We start from the raw sequence: 19,741 nt of genomic DNA, 5'->3' as shown, positions 1-19,741 counted from the left end.
GATGAGACTAGACATGTCAGCCTTGGATGTGGTCTGTTTGTTAACTTGTTACGTGTTTACTGTATTTGTGTTTAGTTTGGATGTGTTTTATGAACATTATTAACTCATCCATGCCTGAAAAGGGCAAAATCAGTGATGTTGAAATTACTGGTAAGAAGGTATATAATAATATAAGATCAGTGCATAATAAAAATGATATCTGAAAAGCATTGGAAATTGTATTTGTACAGGAGATGAATCCATTGACAGTAAAAGCAACTCTGAAGAATAAAGATGTAATTAGGCCACTTGTGAGAACATTGCATGTCCTAGTACAAGAGAAGAGAAAACGTAATTGACCAGATGAGAAAACACTTCCAAATACTAGAGTTTGTGTGTGGAAGATCAGTATACTAGTAAATGCCCGCTAGCTCCATGTTCTTTTCTAGTTAAGGCCAGAGTTTCTTTAAGATGGTAAGGACAGCTTGGTGAAAGGATCTGGTGTTATATTCTTATAAGACAAGGCCCCATAGGTTCAAGGGCTGTTTATATGTACTCAGCCTCTAGGTGGCTGTAGAGTTGGCATCTGGAGACACCGCAGCTGGTAAGACCTGCCTGTGAGGGTTACACAAGAGAGGGAGGGGGTAGCATGTATGTAGCTGCTGGTAGAAGTCATAATGGAAAGGAGGGGACAGATGTGAATGTAATGGAAAAGCTACAGTCAGAGGCATGTTTGCTGCGAACAAATGTTATTTGGTAAGATGTACCTACCTTTCATTTCTGTGTTGTTTGACACCAGAGTGGTAGAGACATTAGACCAACATGAATTAGAAGGGATGAGAGCCTCCCCTACCCCATCATGTTCCATAAAGGCCAGTGACCTGTGAAAATACAGAACAAGTTTAGGGCCTCAGAAGAAAAATGTGACTAACTTCTTGATCTAAAATAGTTTTTTGAAATAATTATAATTCCCACATAACATGTTATTTCCTCAACTTTGTTATTTTCCTCAAATAAATATACTGAAATTTAAATTAATATACATATTAACATATGACCTTTAAAGTAATAAATGTAACTGTTTGACTATAATGTAGACTGGATACTTAAAGATGAACAAATTTCAAAGAAAACCATCATTTCTCTTCTGCTGTAGTACTACGGAATATAGTCCTGGTGTTTTGTAAATAAACAAAAGATGAAGCAGTCAGAAAAGATGATAAAGTGGACAGAATTAAATGTAAGAATAATCTTTTCAGTGTTAAAGGATAACACTTAAGAAGGAAAACTATATATATATATAGATTAATAGATTAAGATAGAACAAGTATGAGTTCTTCAAATTAATAAATTTAGAAATTTGGATTTTCAATTAAGCTTAAAAAGGCTAATTAAAAGCAGAAAAGGTTATGTATTGAGTGTATTATGGAACTTACTCCTCTTGTAGCATAGTGGTATGGAAGGAAGATGTAAATGAGTTAAAAAAATATGTAACATACATCAATAGAAGCTCCATAATGAGTTTTTATAAGTAAACTAGAGATATTTCTGGAGTTTACATGTTCCTTAAGATTTCTTTAGAGGTAAAACACCAAGTAGAATATATGAATGCGCTTGTTTTGCAGTCTGATAAAATATATACATTGTATGGTTCTCTTATTCTGCCCTATGTATAGTTCTTATTGTACCTTAAATGAATTTTTATTCCTATCATACATAAATTTATACCTCATATGAATTACTAATATCTCATAATACCTTCAACATTTTACATTTGTAGCCGAAAGTGGAAAGAAAAAACATTAGTTTTCACAAATTATATTCTTACCATTTAAAAAAGGTACTCATGAGGTAAAGGTGGTAAATATTTTTATTTTAAATTAACACATTTTATGCTTTCTCTAGGCTGGAATGATAAAAAGTGATGATGATGAGTATTTCATTGAACCCTTGGAAAGAGGTAAGCAGATGGAGGAAGAAAAGGGAAGGATTCATGTTGTCTACAAGAGATCAGCAGTAGAACGGGCTCCCATAGACATGTCCAAAGACTTCTACTACAGAGGTAGGCGTCTGACACGGCTTCATAATAACTGTAATTTTAAGATATGATGAAAACAACTCTCTCATCAATTAAGAGAATGTGATTATCATGTGCTCTTATATAACGTGGAGGTAGTAAAAAAGTTTTATACAGGGGTGGGCAAAAGTGGGTTTACAGTTCATATGAAAAATAATACAATAATTAATAATAATACAAGAATAAATTCCTGCCTGGCCAGTGTGGATCAGTGTATTGAGCATCGTCCTATGGACTGAGAGGTCAGGGGACATGCCTGGGTTTTGGGGTTGATCCCCAGTAGCAAAGTGCAGGAGGCAGCCTGTAGATGTTTCTCTCTCACATCGATGTTTCTATCTCTATCTCCCTTCCTAAGTGTCTCTAAAGAAAAGAGGAATACACTGTTCTGTTTTTGCATACTTACAACTGTAAACCTACTTTTGCCCACCCCTGTGTTTATAAAACATGAAATAAGGCTTGCCTTTTTAAAAATGCAAATAGGGCCCTGGCTGGTGTGGCTCAGTTGATTGGGCAGCTTTCCATGGCCCGAAAGGTTGCCAGTTCAATTCCCATTCCGGTCAGGGCACATGCCCAGGTGGTGGGCTCCATCTCTGGTAGGGGGTGTGCAGGAAGGCAGCTGATGGTTGTTTCGCTCTCACAGAGATGTCTCTCTGACTCTCTCTCTCTTACCCTCCCCCTTCCACTCTCACTCTCCCCCTTTCTCTCTTAAAAAAAAAATCAATAAAAATATTAAAAACAATTTTAAAAAGTTACATATAGGAATATATGTTATAGTCATTATTTTATTCCAGTGCATTATTGTATCCCCAGTATGTTTGTTATTTATGATATATTTAAAAAGTTCCACATTAAAACAGTAATTTCTCTAGCTTATATTAAAGTTTGAAAATATTTGTGCTTTCTAGAAGTATCTAAATCATGCTTTATTAATATTACTTAAAATGTTTATAATATATATCTATATAAATATATATACTGACATGGTAAAGAGTTATGTTTTGTTTTAAGACCAGTGTGATAGGTATATTTGAAAATAAGTATGCTATTTGACTTGAAGGTCTGTTTTCTACACTTTGTATGTGTGGAGGAGACAATGCGTTGAATGCTTCTGTTGAATTTTATTTTAAACTAGTCTGGTCCACTAATGTCAAAGTAAATTGTGGCATATGAATATTTTTGTTTGTTTTAATTGCATCTGAAAGTAAGTAGGCATTAAAGAGAGATTCTTGGGTATAAAATTGGGTATAAACATTTCCTGTATGGAGGAGAAAGGAAAATTAGGAATCTATGTTAAACCAAATCTCAAAAAGTCTGTATTCACTTTTGCCAGACCAACTGTCTGAATTAAAGGTTATGGAACTTTCCCCTAGGGAGATTTCAAGGATATAAATAATCATCTTAATTGAGCAATTATCTGTCTTTAGATTAAGTGTTGTTACCTAGTTATTATTTTGATTTTCAGATGTCACCAGCTTCCTTTAATATGCTGGTCTCATGGATTGTAAAATTTTAAATATGGTTTTATTGATTTTTTTTAGAGAGAGACAAAGGTAGAGAGATAGAAACATCAATGAGAGAGAGTATCGATTGGCTGCCTCCTGCACACCCCCTACTGGGGATTGAGCTCCACCCCAGGCATGTGCCCTGACCAGGAATCAAACCAGGACCTCTCAGTCCATGGGATGACACCCAATCCACTGAGCCACACTGGCTGGGCTAAAATAAATTTAAAACGCATATGTCCCGAAAAGTTTTTGGGAAAAAAATGTCTGATTTGAAACAAAATGTCTGTATTAATAGATGCAGTACAATGAAATGTGTGTTTATCCCAGAGGGTCACTGTTGTATAACAAAGAGAAGACACTGTAGTTAGACAGACAGGTGTAACTAGTAGCTTTACAACATCAAGTTGCTCTGTTTACCTTAGTTTGATACCTTTCTGAGTTTCTTTACCTGTGTATAGAGTTAAAATACATTGCACAATTGTAATAAGTATTGGAAATGATATATGTGAACTGCTGAATGCTACCCTCCACAAGAACAGGTGCTTAATCAATGCTGAGTGTTGTTTTTGGTATTAATTCTTAGTATTCATTATTTTGTGCAAAAGATTCACGTTAGGGGTTTTGTTAAAGTTGAAGAGTTAGACATTGCTTGTCTTCATGTGAATACATTACTGTTAATTCTCATTTATATTTTTATGTTTAAAAAATGTCATTCTAAATCAGATGGCTGGCTATGCCGAAGGATAGAGAGGAGGGTACAGGGATTTTTCTCTGATTTTGGTTGTTGTGTATTAATCATATCTAATATCTCTTTTGAGGCAACGGTTAAGTATCTTTCAGGGAAGTGTAGCCCACATGTGGAACTGTGTTGGAGGACTGGAGACCAGATGGGTCACTATGACTGCCGTCCTGTGTGTTCCATCTGTCATACCTAGACTTCTCTAAGCTGTATTCTGTTGCTCCATTTTAATCTTTGATGGTATCTATTTCTCTAAATATCAGCCCTGGTACTTTTTACTAGTCTGCTAATTCAGGGAAGAAAAGAATATTTTTTTCTTGAAATAAGAAAATTGTGAGAAATATTATGTTTAATACCTGTTGTCTTTTTGGTACTATTTTAGAGAAAATAATATAGTGATCACGGTATATTAGTATAAAAGAACTGAATGGCATTAAGGTAATTTGAGATATTAATTTTTTTAATTATTTAAAATTTTATGCTATCAAGATTAACCTGCCCAGATTTTATAATGTAGACTGAGATTGTTTATTTTGAGTTTTCCACTCATGAATGGAGAAGATTGCCTTACAGTAGAAGTATTCCACAAATGAGAGTAATAACATTTTGGAAAGGTTCTCAATGATCTTGCGTGAACGCAAAAGGGGTTCCTTTGTTAACTCTTAGTTACCTTGAAACTTGAACCAAAATAGAACCATTCAGTTCTCTTAAAGTGTTCCATGATAAAACCTCATATAAGCTTAACAATTTTTATTTTCTTATTTATAAAGTTCTGATTGAACTGAGTTAACGGTGATATCATTTACTTCCTTTTGCGAATCTTAAATTGTAACCACATATTTTGAAAGTGTAAATCTCTCCTCAGGGTAAAAAGAGATTCAGATTCAGAACTGTAAGTGTACCATACTATAACTTTAAATTCTTCTTTTAACTTCTTGGTCTCTGAAATGAGAGCCAAGCTTTTTCATGGACTAAATACTTTACAGCTGAAAATAAAGAATATATTTTTATACCCTATTCCATCATTTTAAAATGTAAAATTGAACAGATTCTAGGACTAGAAAGGCATATTGATTTATAAATGAAAACTATAGTATAATATAAAAGTGCTTTTTCTGGATCAATTCAGTGTGTTATTTTAGGAGACACATGAGGTTTTTCAAATTTAAAAAGTTATATGAAGAGGAAAAAATACATAAGATAAGACTGACTTAGAAAGAAATGCATTTGAGGGCCCAGGTCTTCATAAATTTCTCTGACAGCAAGTCATCAGGAGGGGTTTTGAGCTAAGCAAGGCACTTTGGACCCTACAGTTTCATCAGCAGGGCCCCTGTAGTGAAATATTCTGCATTTTGCTAGTTGTCACAGTAATTGCCTGGCTACATTTCTTGCTTTGTCAGCTTGGCAAGTCAGAACTGCCATTCATCTGAGGTCTGTAGATTGTTGCAAGCATTCTAAATTAAAATCAATTATGATCTGAACTAGATGAGAAGTAGTGAGATCAAGAGAAGGAGTCAGATTGGACTGAGATTGAAATCAAATTGATGGGGTTAATTCTAGGAGTATATGTTAGTGTTGGAGAGAGAGAGAGTGATTAGGATGACTTGGACTTCTAGTTTGAAAGATTAGAGAATTCTCTTTCCAGGATTTGGGTATTTAAAAAGAGATATAGACATAAACTTGATGGAGGGTGACATGTGGGAATAAATTTGAACATATTGTTTGAATATAAATTGGAACAATGGATGAAGTAAAAAATGCATTGTGTCTATTTTTATAATCATGTCCCAGAGTCAGTGTATGAGTGGCTTACATACACTTTATGGTAGAGAGGATAAAGGTTAGTTTTGGAATCAGGTGGAAGCTATTGGTTTGTGGATGCTCGGAGTGTCTTTGTTTGCCTTCTCTCGCATTCTCCACGGTGTATCATTGAGAATCAGAAGGTGTACAATGCACAGAATTGGAAGCCCGTGAAAGATATTTGCAACCCATCACTATCAGAGAGGAGGACATTATGTCCTCAGAAAAATAAGGACTGTGCCCAGCAGTGTGGCTCAGTGGATTGAGCAGGACACAACTGATTGATGTTTCTCTCTAAAAAAACAATAAAAACATATTAAAAATATATATAACAAAAATTATGTTTCTCCTGTACTCAAGAACCCTAAGCTATTTCACTTGACTGAATGCCAACGTATATTTCTATTGCTTCTTCTAAAAATATTTATCTGAGTTTCTAATAAAAGTCACAACTTTGAACTTACTGAGATAATATATGGTATGGTATGATTCAGCAATGAAAAAAACCTTCAAGCATTCCCATATATTACCCAGATTCTCTTTCCTTGACTCTTAATAGGGAAGTTGTATTGTTTTGAAATGTGGAAAAATATGAAGAGCTGTTTAAACATATATTAAACTGAGAAAATCACAGATGTAATGCTCAGCTTTAGAATTACTCTTTTTTAAAGTAAGACCTAAAGCAGTTTTAAATTAGGTAGTATAAAGATTATCTTCCCTTGCAGAACTGGCAGGTGTTTATACCACTTAGCACTGTCAGTTTCTGACATAAAAAAAAATACCACCCTTTCATTAAACAACAAACATAAACTTGACATGCTTATGATAAAGAAATTTGTCTACTTTGTCATGGAGGGAGAGTTGAATCTCCTTCATTTTCTGATTCCTGCTTTGAGAGTATGGAATTCATATCCATTTTTGGCAACTTTAGTTTGGACAAAATTATTTTCTGTTTTATGGTCTTTGAATTTTTACTTGTTAACAACATAGCTGGTAAACCATTCAAGGGTCATAAAGTTCACCTCCACCATTAAATCAGTCACCAGTTTAAACTCAGATAATAAAACAAAACAAAACAAAATGTACCCTTGACCATCTCTTAAGAATGTGTACATTGCCATTAATAAGAAGATTTGCTTTAGGCAGTTTTTGGTGGGTTTTTTGTTTTGTTTTGTTTTGTTTTTTTGTTTTAGGGAGGGGGGCTGTAACTTGTATGGTATCATTCTGCTTTTCATATTTTTTATTTAATCCTTAGGCCTTTAAGGCTTCTCCCTTCAAATTACAAACTATTCATTCATCAGCAGCTTTGTGTTAAAGTAATTTTTATAATTACTTCCTACCAGTGGGAAACAAGGAATAGTGAGCCTTTATCTCCCAGTTTCCTTTCAGGATTTTCATTTTCCTGCATGAACCCAAGTGCTTGTGACACTGGTGTGGTTGTCATGGTGCTGTTAAGGAGTCTTTGTCCCAGGTGGGAAACATGTACAAGTCTGAAATGATTTGGGAGTTGCTCCTGGTTGCTGGGGAATGAAACTATGAAACAAGAACTGGAATAATGGGAAGACTATTCCTTATTTTAGTGATGCTAGGCACTTCCTAGGCACAGACTCCTTCCTTGGATCTATAGACATGTCAATAGGTGCTAAAACCCTTTGTAATCGTAAGTTCTCATGACCTATGCCCTGATCAAAGAGAAACATTGATAGGCTTTGTAATACATGTACATGCACACACACACACACACACACACACACACACACACGAGAAATAAATGTTAGCAAACTTTAAAATGTAGCATGGAATATAATATGTCTAAATCATTAAGATCTGTCAAATAGCCACCGTCCTTTTAGGTAGTTGTTAAATGATAAGATTTTCACAATGTGTAGTTTAGTTTATAATCTGAGGGTCAGCTATTCATTAAGGCTTATGCCACTGGATTCATATGGAAATAGTAATTGTATATATGAAATTCCTTTTCAGTTAGATTTTCTATATTTCATCATCTAGGTATTTATAACAATTATTGACAAAAATTGAAGATTGAATTATTACATAAAGTGATAAAGACCTTTCAGGTGACACATAAGCATAATACTTTATTTCTTTTTATTAAAATGCCTTACTGTGGCTATTTTATGTTTTCATGAATAGGTTCACTAAAAAGAATTGGTTTATGAAATGAACCATAATTTTTCTAATAAATAATTAAAATGGAAAGACAAACTGCACTGAGAATTCAGAGCTGCTGAATTACTCTTTCATTTTTAATGTGGCATTAATGGAAAATGAATTGGAGGGTTTGAGATATAGCTAGGAAATTGCAGTGCAATGGAAAGCAGTTAATTTATGTTAGGGCAGAAAGCTAATTCAGATCATTTAGGTCAGATCTTGATTCTTAAATTAAATGATCACCTGCTCAGAAGTAACTACAGTTGACCCTTGAACAACACAAAGGTTAGGGGCACTGATCCCTGTGCCGTCAAAAATCTGAGTATAACTTTTGACTCCCTGCAAAACTTGACTATTAGTCAGCTGTTGACTGGAACCTTTAGTAATAATATAAACAGTTGATTAGCACATATTTTATATGGTATATGTATTATATTCTTTTTATTTATTTATTTATTTTTTATCCTCACCCGAGGATATTTTTCTATTTATCTTCAGGTAGAGTGGGAGGGAGAGAAAGGGAGAGAGGGAGAAACATTGATGTGAGAGAGACACATCGACTAGTTGCCTCCTGCACAACCCTGACCAGGGCCGGAAACAAACTGCAACTGAGGAACGCGCCCTTGGTCGGAATCAAACCTGCAACTCATTGTTCCGCAGGCTGACACTCTATTGCTGAGCCAAACCAGCCAGGGCTGTATTATAGTCTTTATTCTTACCATAAAGTATGCTACAGAAAAGAAAATGTTATTAAAATCATAAGGAAAAGAAAATACATTTACAGTACTGTACATATTTTTTTTGAAAAAAGTCTGCGTATGTAAGTGGACCTGTGTAGTTCAAACCTGTGTTGTTCAAGGTCAACTGTCTTATCAGTTGACTCATGAGGGAGCAATTCATACCAAGAAGAAATGTCGTTAGTAATTAAAATGCATTTATTCTTTCTAAATATAACATATATCCTATGATCAAATTATGCTTTCAGAGTTTGGTTTTATCCATGTCAGCTGCTCTTGCTTAGGAGGGATAGACCCCATTTTAAGTAAAATATTAAGTACATGTTGACAGTGCTTATGCCAAGTGTGCCTTTAAACACATTGTAAAGCCTATAGTTATTTTGTCTTCATGTATAACTTATAAACTTTCATGTTAGTAAGTGGAAAGCATTTGTGTATTTCTAGAGGTTTAGCAATCTTTTGTTTCATTATTTTTCACTAATGTGGTTGATATTCTTAAAGAAGATAATTTGCTATAAGTAGATTTTCTTTTCTTTTTTTTTCTGTCATCAGCTATTTTCCCTGCTGGCTCATCAGTCATTAACTTTAAATATAATCTTTATTTATGATGATCAATGTTACTCACTTCTGATCATCTTTATTTGGTATTTTGCGAACAATGTTTCCCCTTGTGGTTCCTCGCCTGCCTGTGGAAGATTCGGGTGTGTTTTTCTCAATCTTCTCTTTCTTTATCGGACCATTTTGTCCTGTCTCCCCATAGGGCATCTTCCGGGTAGATGTGGTGAAGATTAGTGGTATTGAAGAGAAATGCAATAATGGGGGAAAAATAAGTGTAGCATAAAATAATATTTTTATTTGAAAATTCTTTGAAATTAGATTATGGGCACTGTGAATTAAAATGTCAGAGCTACACTTGGTTCAAATAAATGCTCCTTTAATGGAGAATTCTGCAAGGGAGCTAAATATTTGGTTTTATTTTTTCTAGATACAAGAAACTGTGCTCAGATTTCCATTTGCTCTATCCAAATTTAAAAATGTTTAAATGATAGTTCTTGAACTTGGGACTTTGTGGATGATTTGTTTTAGGAATGTTGGGAACCATTTTCCTAAATGAGAATATGAGGTTTATTGTAGTAAATAAATATATACAACATATCTCTGTATCACTTTCTAGTACCATACTGTGTATCTGGGAAAAAATCTTGGACAGGTCTGAATGAGACATTAGTTCAAAAAAAATTTTTTTTCACCTTTCTGAACTATTGTGGCTATTTATATGCCCTTCATTTTAATGTATTATTTGTCCTTAGGCTGAGATATTTGTTCAGCATTTCAGGGCTCTGATAAATGATACCAAACATTCTAAACTTTTATACATACTCTTGTCCAAAGGACAGTCTTTAATTCTAAGCGTATTTTAGCCACTGTCTATGGAAGGTTTTGTTTCTCTCTAGTGTGCTTTCGAAATTGCTGTGTGTTCTTTTAATGTCAAGAATAATGTCTTTGTGGCACTAAAACTTTTACATTCTACCTTCAGTCCTCTATCTCAGCACTTGGCAAGTTTTATTTTCATGTTTTATCAGGTCTTACCCCATGTGCTAAAAAAAAAAAAAAAATCAGTATCTAATGCCCTTTTGGTGAAAAAGGTGAGTGATAAAAGCAGATTCTTTTTATGTCCTGTGCCATGATACCTGTACTAATTAAATCTCACTATACAGCTTTCTAATAACAAGAAATTAGGATATCAAATTCATTCCTGGATTTAGATGACATATAAATAAAGCCAATAAGGAATTTGATGCAAACAATCATTGTTGTTTCTCATTCCCTGAGCCTGGGTTTGGCCTTTGATACTGGTGGATATCGCGGGGACCTCACTGGTAGGTGTAGTAAATGCACCTCCCTATTTTTATTTAAAGGAGGTATAATTAAGTTGGTCAGGCTCCGTATGTTGTTTTTGTCTCCTTCAACATCCTTCTGTCATCTGTGATGACCCAACATTTGAAAAACCAATAGAAGCCCCTGTATGTTTGTGATAGGGTTGCCATCATCTGAGTTCCTCTGGGTATCTTTCCATCACTCACCAGTACTCACTCTTAAATTAATGGAAGAAATGTTCTATCTTCCTGTCATCGCAGACTTATACAGATTATTAATGAGCATTTATGATATCCCCTAGGATTATTTGTAAAAATCTGAATCATGGACATTGGACAAAATAATCATTATAATAATCACCCAGATTTTCATTCTTGAATAAAAGCTCAACTTTATGGATTTTTTTTAATCTTTCCTAGTTATAGGGCCCCAGTTACATTGCAACTCAGACCTCAGCTCAAAGTGTACACAGAGCATCACTCCTCTCTGTTGCTTTTTTGTGTGACCTTCTGACAACTTTGACAAAGCAACTCAAATAGTTTGAATGAACTTCAAATTCTGTATTCTGATGATTAATAAGTAAATGAAAAGATAAGAATGTACTCTAAGTGGTAGGAATTATGAACATGGACCTTCTTTTTATCAATAGAGTGTGGCTACATTGTAGCACATATTCATTCTTTACAAATATTCATGGAGGAAACAAAAATGGGAGAGAAAAGCCCACAATGTGGAATGCATCTTATTTTGTTTTGTACATGTGTTTTATATGTTAACCAGCACATGGGCTTCTTTGGCTGGCGAAGTAGGTCCCGTTGGGCTGATATTCCTTGTCTGCCTGGCTGCTGCTAGCCCTGCTGGCATTCACTGCGGATCTCTCTCAACTTGCCTGGAGTCGGCTCTCCCTGGTGCCGCAGACCACCCTGAGTTCTGGCTAGGAACCCTGGGTACCCAGGCCATGTGATCCACCCACAGCTTTTGTTGTGGGACCATGTTGATCTTGGTGCAGCAGATCTGACCGGCTCCCCGGGAAACTCGGATATTGCTGATCCTGCAGCACAGGAATGAAGGGGAGTCTTGGCTTCTTCAGCTACAACCAGGTTGATGTGATTAAATGCTAGTAGCCCTTGAGGTGATCTCCCAGAGTCCCCAAAATAGTTCAGGAAAAAAGGCTTTAGCCTTGGAGGTCCTTCAAGAGCTGTATGTTTTATTCCTTGTCCCTTCTCTTCCGAGAAGTGGCCTTGGAGGGATCTGGGAGGGAATCAGGACCAGTCTCCTCCTTGCTGTTTGTTTCCCTTGTCCCAGAAGCAGTTACAGAGCCAAAGAGTCGAGTTTGCCTTTTCCTTCCTACGCTTTTCCTCACTCCTCTAGCCTCATCACTAAGACTTATGGTGGCTCAAACTTCCATAGGAGGAAAAAGCAAACAAATGAAAAAGATCTTTATATTCCCATCTCCAGGCCTTGTGTTGATACATGTGATGTAAGAACTAAGAACTAAGAGAAAATCCTTTCTCTCTCCAGACAGCCTCACTTACAAATCTCTTTTCTTTTGGAAAATCTTGTTTAAACTCCAGAAGTTGAATACTGAGTCGCTTTATATTCTTGATGCAACAGTTCTAGTGTCCAACGGTCTCTATCCCTTCCCTTCCCCCTCGCAAGGCCTCCCAGTTGGTGCTTGGGGATGATGAACAAGCAGGTCATTTATGCACAAAGGCGGAGAAGGATGAACATGATTTTTTCCAGATATCATCCACATTGCACAAATTACCATATTTCTGTGGCCCACATGGTTGCAGTTGCATATTGTTGCAGTTACAGAAACCATGTATATCAAGGGGTTGTTGAAAGACTTCTTATTGGAATCTTCTCCTCCCCCATTTTATACATGTACTTGTGGATAAGGAATGATAAGATGAAAAATGCAAAATAGCAAAAAACAGGGTTACAAATGGAATTAATGTCAGAAAAAGTAAATGTTATCTCTTAAGTATACATTACCACGTGATTTGTAATCTGAAATGCATCACAAATATAGCTTTGACATCACAAGTCACTAGACCCTTGGAATATTTAATTCTCCAATGTTTTTATGTCTAAGTTCTGAGTCTTAATTTTACTTTACTATTATTTTCTTTTTCTAACTAATATCTGCAAATATAGAATTTTATCCCACATTTCACAGAGTTTTAGTCATGATTAAAAGAGGAAATCAAATTTATTCTCTTTGTGAATAGAAAAACCTGATGTTTTATTTATATGATTAAAATTAAGTGACTTTCATGCAAATCAGAGAATAGTAGTCTAGTTATCATGAGCCCACATACTTACTTTTTCAGATTTTTCTAACTTTTGGTCCTTCAATAGAATAATAGTATTGAAATTGAAGGAGGTATCATGACCAGTCCTCCTTCAGTACAAATAGGGAGGTCATCTGTTTTAGTCTTTTACAATTCCTGGCAATAACAAAGGAAAAATTAATAAGGCCAGTCATGAAGGCAGTTTCTTACCCTAGGTACCCAGGTCCAGTTACTAAAGCTTAAAGAACCGCTTGAATGTGATATACAGCAGAAAAATGAACGGGAAGGGGAAGCCAGAGTGCTCAGTATTTAGTCCCTTGAGAACACCCTTGTGTTTTTAGGTATGGGGCAGAATGTGTTTATTTCAGAAAACATTTTTTGTTAACATAAGAACATGTTGCATTAAGATGGGATCACACACATTCTCTGTTCAACCCCCTTTCCACACACACTCTTATTCCACCTTAATGGCCATTTCTATGAAAGGTGTTTCATAGCCAGAAGACGACAGCCTAACTGTGTTAAATTTCTTAAAGTTAGCCAAGGCATATACTGTATAAAAACAGAATGAAGTATTTGAATCTGATCTCTTGAGCCAGTTTTAAAATTAGGTCTTTAGAAGACTAAAGAAGTCAAGAATCTAAGCAGTTACTTTTTCTTATATACAAGACTAACTAACATGTGTCTCTTTAACCATCTTTACTATTTCTCATCTCACAGAAAAGGAAACAGACACATTTTTCAGCTAGCTTATAGAAACACTAAAACATTTATCAAAGATGTAATACATGTCCCTAGTTTATGCCTTCAAAAAGTATGAAGACATAATATGAAATTATTAATGAGGAGTTTTAGACAAACAGTATATTATCGATGCAAGATACATTATTTTTATTTTTGGTTGGGTCCTCAATATGTGCTCTCCCATCAAAGAGTATGGTATACTTCAATATAGATTGGTAAAGAAACATACAATTAAAATGAAATCATTATGCATTATAATGACTGATCTAGAAAACATGGTATGCAGCTTTAGAGATATCAGTGTTTGAGGGTCTTCAAAGATATGAAGGATACCTGGGTTTTGTTTTTTGTTTTGTTTTTATCCTCACCCAAGAATATTTTTGCATTTATCTTCAGATAGAGCAGGAAGGAGAGAGGGAGGAAGAGAGAAAGAGAAACATTGATGTGAGAGAGACACATTGAGTGGCTGCCACCTACACGACCCCAACTGGGGCCAGGGACAAACTGTAACTGAGGTATGTGCCCTTAGGATTAGCAGGAACCAAATCCAGGACCCTCCGGTCCACGGGCCGATGCTCTAACCACTGAGCAAAACCGGCCAGGGCAATATACCTGGGTTTTGAATCAAGATTCAATCACTGGGGAGAAAGGAAGACATCCTTAAGGAAGAAGGAGTTCAGGTACTGACATTGGTGATAGTTTGGTGAGATTATTATTAGTAGCTATTAATACCAAAAGTAGAAAAGGCACTTGTAGAAATTGTATTACTTCAAGGTTTATTGTTACATAATAACTAATGCAGTCAGATTGATTCAACATCTAAGCTGTTCTTGATGGGATGAATATTTTTTCCCTTCAGTAGAGTTTTTGCCCAAAGGCTCACCATTAAGTGGCTTTGCGACCTAGGTTACTTAACAGATCAGTCCCTCAGTTTCCTCATTTACATGGCAAAGAACATGCTAGATAATAGTACTTACTTTAAAGAATTGTTCTTTAGATTATCTGATGTTGATATAAAGCATTTAGCGTTAGTTCCTGGCACTTATTAAGCACTCTGTAAAACTTTTCCCTTGCTACTACTCTTTTACCATAATTATGTTTTCCTTTTATACTAATTTTATAATAATGTCAGAGTAGCAGCCATATTTCCTAGAGCACGTGGTTTGTAATGTTTTCATCGTAGCATCACTTGTGTTTTCTCCTTTTGGTGTCTGCACATGCTCCCTCTTATGTCTCTACTTCCAGCTTCCAGGAAATTCTCCCCAATAGAATTGTCTGTGGTACTGCGGATGTTTTACATCAGTGTGGTTCTGTATGGTAACCACTAGCCATATGTAGCAATTGAGATGTGACTAGTGGACTGAGGAACTAAATTTTTAATTTTCTTTAATTTTAGTGGATTTAAATTTAAAGAGCTGCGTATGAGTAATTGTTTTTGTATTGGACAGCACAGATCAAGATGTTCACCATGATGTACATCTTCTTGAATGGGTTGCAAAGTTCTTTCATGAAATGAAAGCCTTATTTCATTTGAGTCTCCCCAAACTGATATGACTTAGAATAGGTGGGATTACCCCAATTCTCTCTCTCTGTTCAACATTGGTTATTCAAGGTCTAGCACAGGACCTAACACAGAACAGTCTTCAGTAAATAATGAGTGCATGAATGAGTCAATGCTTTTGATACTCAGAAATGTTAAGTACCTTCCTTAAGAAAAATAATTTAAAATTTTCTCCACACTCTTAATTTGATAATAAAATGCAGGTTTTTCAAGTACTTTTAAAAGTGAACAAATGGATCTTTCAACTGAAATTTGTCAGGAAGGTAGAACATGCAATAGCGTGAGAGGCGGTTCATGTACCATACGAGAAGGTGCACAATGTCAGAGATCCTCTGTAATCTGTAGGAGAGAATTCCAAGGAAAAGGGTCCAAAATAGCACTTCTCACCTCAGATGTTTACCAAACCCAGCTATGTAATGAAGTTTGTTGCTGAGAGTTCCTCAGAGTATCAGAGGGTGGTGGCTGTGTGGGATGACCACACCGAAGACACCAGGGGGCTCCAGACTGGTGTTGAGCTTGCTTGCTTAGTGCTGATGGCATCTGTCACACAATTCATTTCTTCCTTTTACTCTGAAGGCATTTTTCCATCTTCATGAACTTTCATAAAGATGTTCATGGGTCTCAGGTGGGAGACACAAAGAATGCACAGAAGGCTGATACAGGTCTCCTCTGTCTTCATAAATATTTGGTTGGAATTAGGGCCCTTTGCCCCTTTGTAGATATTGGTGTTGGTGCCAGATTGCTATACAGAACATATTTTTTTTTGCTCCTTTCTTATCATATATATTGCTCCTTCCATATCATGTATATATTTATTTGTCATTATTTTTGCTTATCATGTAGTCTCTTATCCAGCTCCCTCTCAGCTTGGCACTACTACTCAGCACTTTCCATAAGTAGTTTTCCCCAGATACTGAAAGACACTTAAACTTTTCAATAGGTCTCCCACCCCAGCATCTGTTGTCTTGCACCCATTCATGACATTTGATAGCATATCGTTTCTTCAATTTTCTGTTCTCTAGGCGTCTGTCACAATCACTGTACCTCCTCCTCCCTTTTTATCTCTGATCAGCTATTTGTGATCTCTTTTCTCTTTTTATCATGTAATAGTGTATCTTCCCTCATATTTAATTTTATTTTGCATAATTTCAAAATAGATGCTTTTTTAAATGGTTCAAGTATTACCTCTACTGAAAGTCCTTCAGTCTTTCCTGGGTGGGTTTTAGAGCCTGATAGACCTGGACTCAAAGAGTGGCTTTGCTGTTGGTTATCTCTGTGACTTGAGTATTTTGGACAACTCCAGGCATCATGGCGTCGTCTATAAATTGAAAGTTTGCCTCCCTCCAGGTGGTGGTGCCCTAGGCAAGATGGGCGGTCAACTCATAATCTCTTTCCCATCTTTCCCCAGCTGAAACACTGCCTCTTCTCATAGCTGTTGCAGGAAAGGCTCGTGAATGCCAGCTGACAAAGACCTTACGTTACAAACAAAAAATAAACAAAAAACCCATTGTACTCCCAGAAGCGATCTATCGCGTGTCTGTTTTAGGAGCTCTGCCTTCCATGCTGGTGGACTGTAGATGGAGGGCTGGGGAACGAAGGCAGTGAGAGCTGCTGTCGTCATCCAGGTGGGGGCGAGGGCACCCTGCCGCTGCCCAGTGTGGAAAAGGAAGACGGGATGGGGTTGAGCACATTTTAGGAGCAGAGCAAAACATTCTTACAGGGCCACTTTGATGTGAGGCTGTTTGTGATCATTATGACTAGTACATTTTTAACTTTTAAAATGTCCAAGTCATAAGCACAACAGAATGCCTCATACCTAATCTCTGAGCGTAAGATTTAGGGATGGGGCAGAGATCTCTGTTACATGTACTACTTAGAATTTTTTTTTTTTTTAATATACAGAATGAGTCATTGAAAAAATGTGTGTTTGAAATCATGAAATAATTGTAAATATCCCAACCTATTGTGCTTCAAAAGTAGTATCATGTGTCCATCTTCATGGAAGTTTAAAGAAAGAACGTGGTGTCTGGTCAGGTGTAGTTTGTGGGGAGATATTTAATGTAATTAGATAGGTTTCCTTATTGTCTCCTCTGTCTGGTATACTTCTGTGAACAGGCTCTTTTCTGTATCTGGAATATCTTCTTGTCACTACTTAGTGTTCTTTATTTAGCTCGAGTGTAATTTTTCAATGAAAGTGTGCTTTTTTCCCCCCTGAAATTTCATAGTTCTTAAAAGGTCAGTTCACTTTAAAAGAATTTTTTTTTTCTCCTTTATTGATTTTATAAAGAGGGAAGTGAAAGGGAGAGAGAGATAAAAACATTGATGAGAGAGAACATTGATTGGCTGCCTCCTGCATGTCCCCCACTAGAGATCTGGCCCATAACCTGGGCATGTGTCCTGACTGGGAATCAAACCAGAGACCTCTTGGTGCATGGGTTGCTGCTCAACCACTGAGCCACAGTGGCTGGACCAAAATCAGTTCATTTGTATACTTTGTCATATACCATATTATCATAAGAATTATTTTATGTGTTTATTCCTTAATTTATAGAAATCTTGTTTTCAGCTCCTGCTATTTCTGTTATTTTCAAAATGAATAACAAAATTTTTCGAAGATAAAAACTAAAATTTTGCTTTGCTTTGGTTTATCTCTTCCCGCCCCCCTTTTATATGCATATATGCATAACCAATGGACACAGACAACAGTATGGTGAAGGCAGGGGTGGAGGGAGGGAGAAAAAAGGGAGACATCTGTAATAAAAATAAATAAATTAACTAAGAAACAAAGATTTTGCTTTGCATTCACTTTACCTCTCTGAGGTGCTAGATGACTTCTTTGGCTTGCAGGACTTGACTCCTACCTTGGATTTCTTTCTTGGCCTCCTTCCTTGATAACTTTTTCTCATCGATTCTTTTTGTTCAGATCTTCCTTAAGGTAAGGTTCTGTTTTTGTCATCTTTTCTCATGCTTTGTATCGCTAGTGATCTGTGAGTGAGTGAATTGCACAGTGGTGTGCTATGCCCACATTCTTCTCTGTAGAGCACTGTATGTTCAACCACTTATTACCTGCCTGCACTTGTATATCGCACAGAGACCTCCAGCTCAACACAGCCAACACTGGGCTTGTCTTTGACCAGCCACCAATCCCTCAACTGCTCTTCCCTTCTCAGATCCTAGTCTGCGTGAATGGTACTGGCATTCACTCGGTTAACCCTTCTGAGTTTCACATTCCTTATCTAGTTGGTATGGAAGACCCACAGATTATATACCCAGAAAGCTCTCAAAAAGCCCATTCAGTCTCTGGTGATTCTACTTTTGTCAGAACCTAATAATTTCCTGATTTACATACTGAGGCAGCCTCCCAACTATTCTCCTGCTTCTAAACCTGGCCCACTTCTACTCTGTTTTGAGATAGAATGTTATCAAACTTTGTGAACTGTGTAATGTGTTAACAGTTTATACATTGTAGAACATGCACAATGTATATTGTGGGACATACACAGAGATAGAAATGATAAAGAATCCAGTAACCATTTTTATACATGTTTGCAACATAAGTACCCTGCCCTGGAGATTGCTGCTTTTGATTGAAGACGTAGTGATCTTTGTAAACCGAAATACTTACTATGATACTGTTTAGTCTAAAAGTCGCAAATCATTTCTTATTCCTTGCCAGATTAAATAGAAATTTCTTAGCATTGTCCTCTGTGACCTGGAACGTCCATATTTTATCTGTGTTATCTCTGACACTCTTCACTCCCCACTGTACACTTCTGCTCTGAACTCCACTGAACTCTAAATTCCCTAAATACACGTAGTTCCCACCTGGACTTCTTGTTTGACCTTATATATGCTGGACTACATCTGTTTTCCTTTTAGAACATTGGGGTGTATCTTTATAGCAGACTTCTCCTGGCAAACACTGGACCATCTTTTTTGAGAAGAGAATAAATGTTTCTCTTGGATTTTGTAGCATCGGAAAGGTGGGAATAATATTTCTCATAGATGAGGACTAAACAAGATAACTCACTTCAACCCCTGGCATATTTTAATTTATATCCACCTCTTATTTTTGTCTAATCTCTTCTGATTTTCTCCCTTGAGAATAAAAATGAAAATTTCATTTTCCTTCAGATTTCTTGTTTATTTTAATTTAAGAGAGATCTACTTTTCAAAAAACTATATTTTTTATTGAATTTTTAGAGAGAGAAGAAGGGAGAGAGAGATAAGTATATCAATGTGAGAGACAAGC

The 19,741-nt window shown here is 36.2% G+C and overlaps 1 protein-coding gene across 2 annotated transcripts in view; it reads left to right on the top strand.

Moving 5' to 3' along the window:
- The window catches only part of ADAMTS3 (ADAM metallopeptidase with thrombospondin type 1 motif 3), a 251,188-nt gene that overhangs the window by 121,519 nt on the left and 109,928 nt on the right, over positions 1-19,741 (top strand). For both annotated transcript variants that reach the window (XM_036279182.1, XM_036279194.1), the window contains exon 4: positions 1,885-2,041. In XM_036279182.1, coding sequence (XP_036135075.1) covers positions 1,885-2,041 — 157 coding nt within the window. The remainder of the gene's footprint in view (positions 1-1,884; positions 2,042-19,741) is intronic.

This window comes from Molossus molossus, unplaced genomic scaffold (assembly GCF_014108415.1).
Source record: "Molossus molossus isolate mMolMol1 unplaced genomic scaffold, mMolMol1.p scaffold_m16_p_1, whole genome shotgun sequence".
In the NCBI taxonomy this organism is placed as follows: domain Eukaryota; kingdom Metazoa; phylum Chordata; class Mammalia; order Chiroptera; family Molossidae; genus Molossus; species Molossus molossus.
This window is presented reverse-complemented; position numbering and strand designations above follow the sequence as displayed.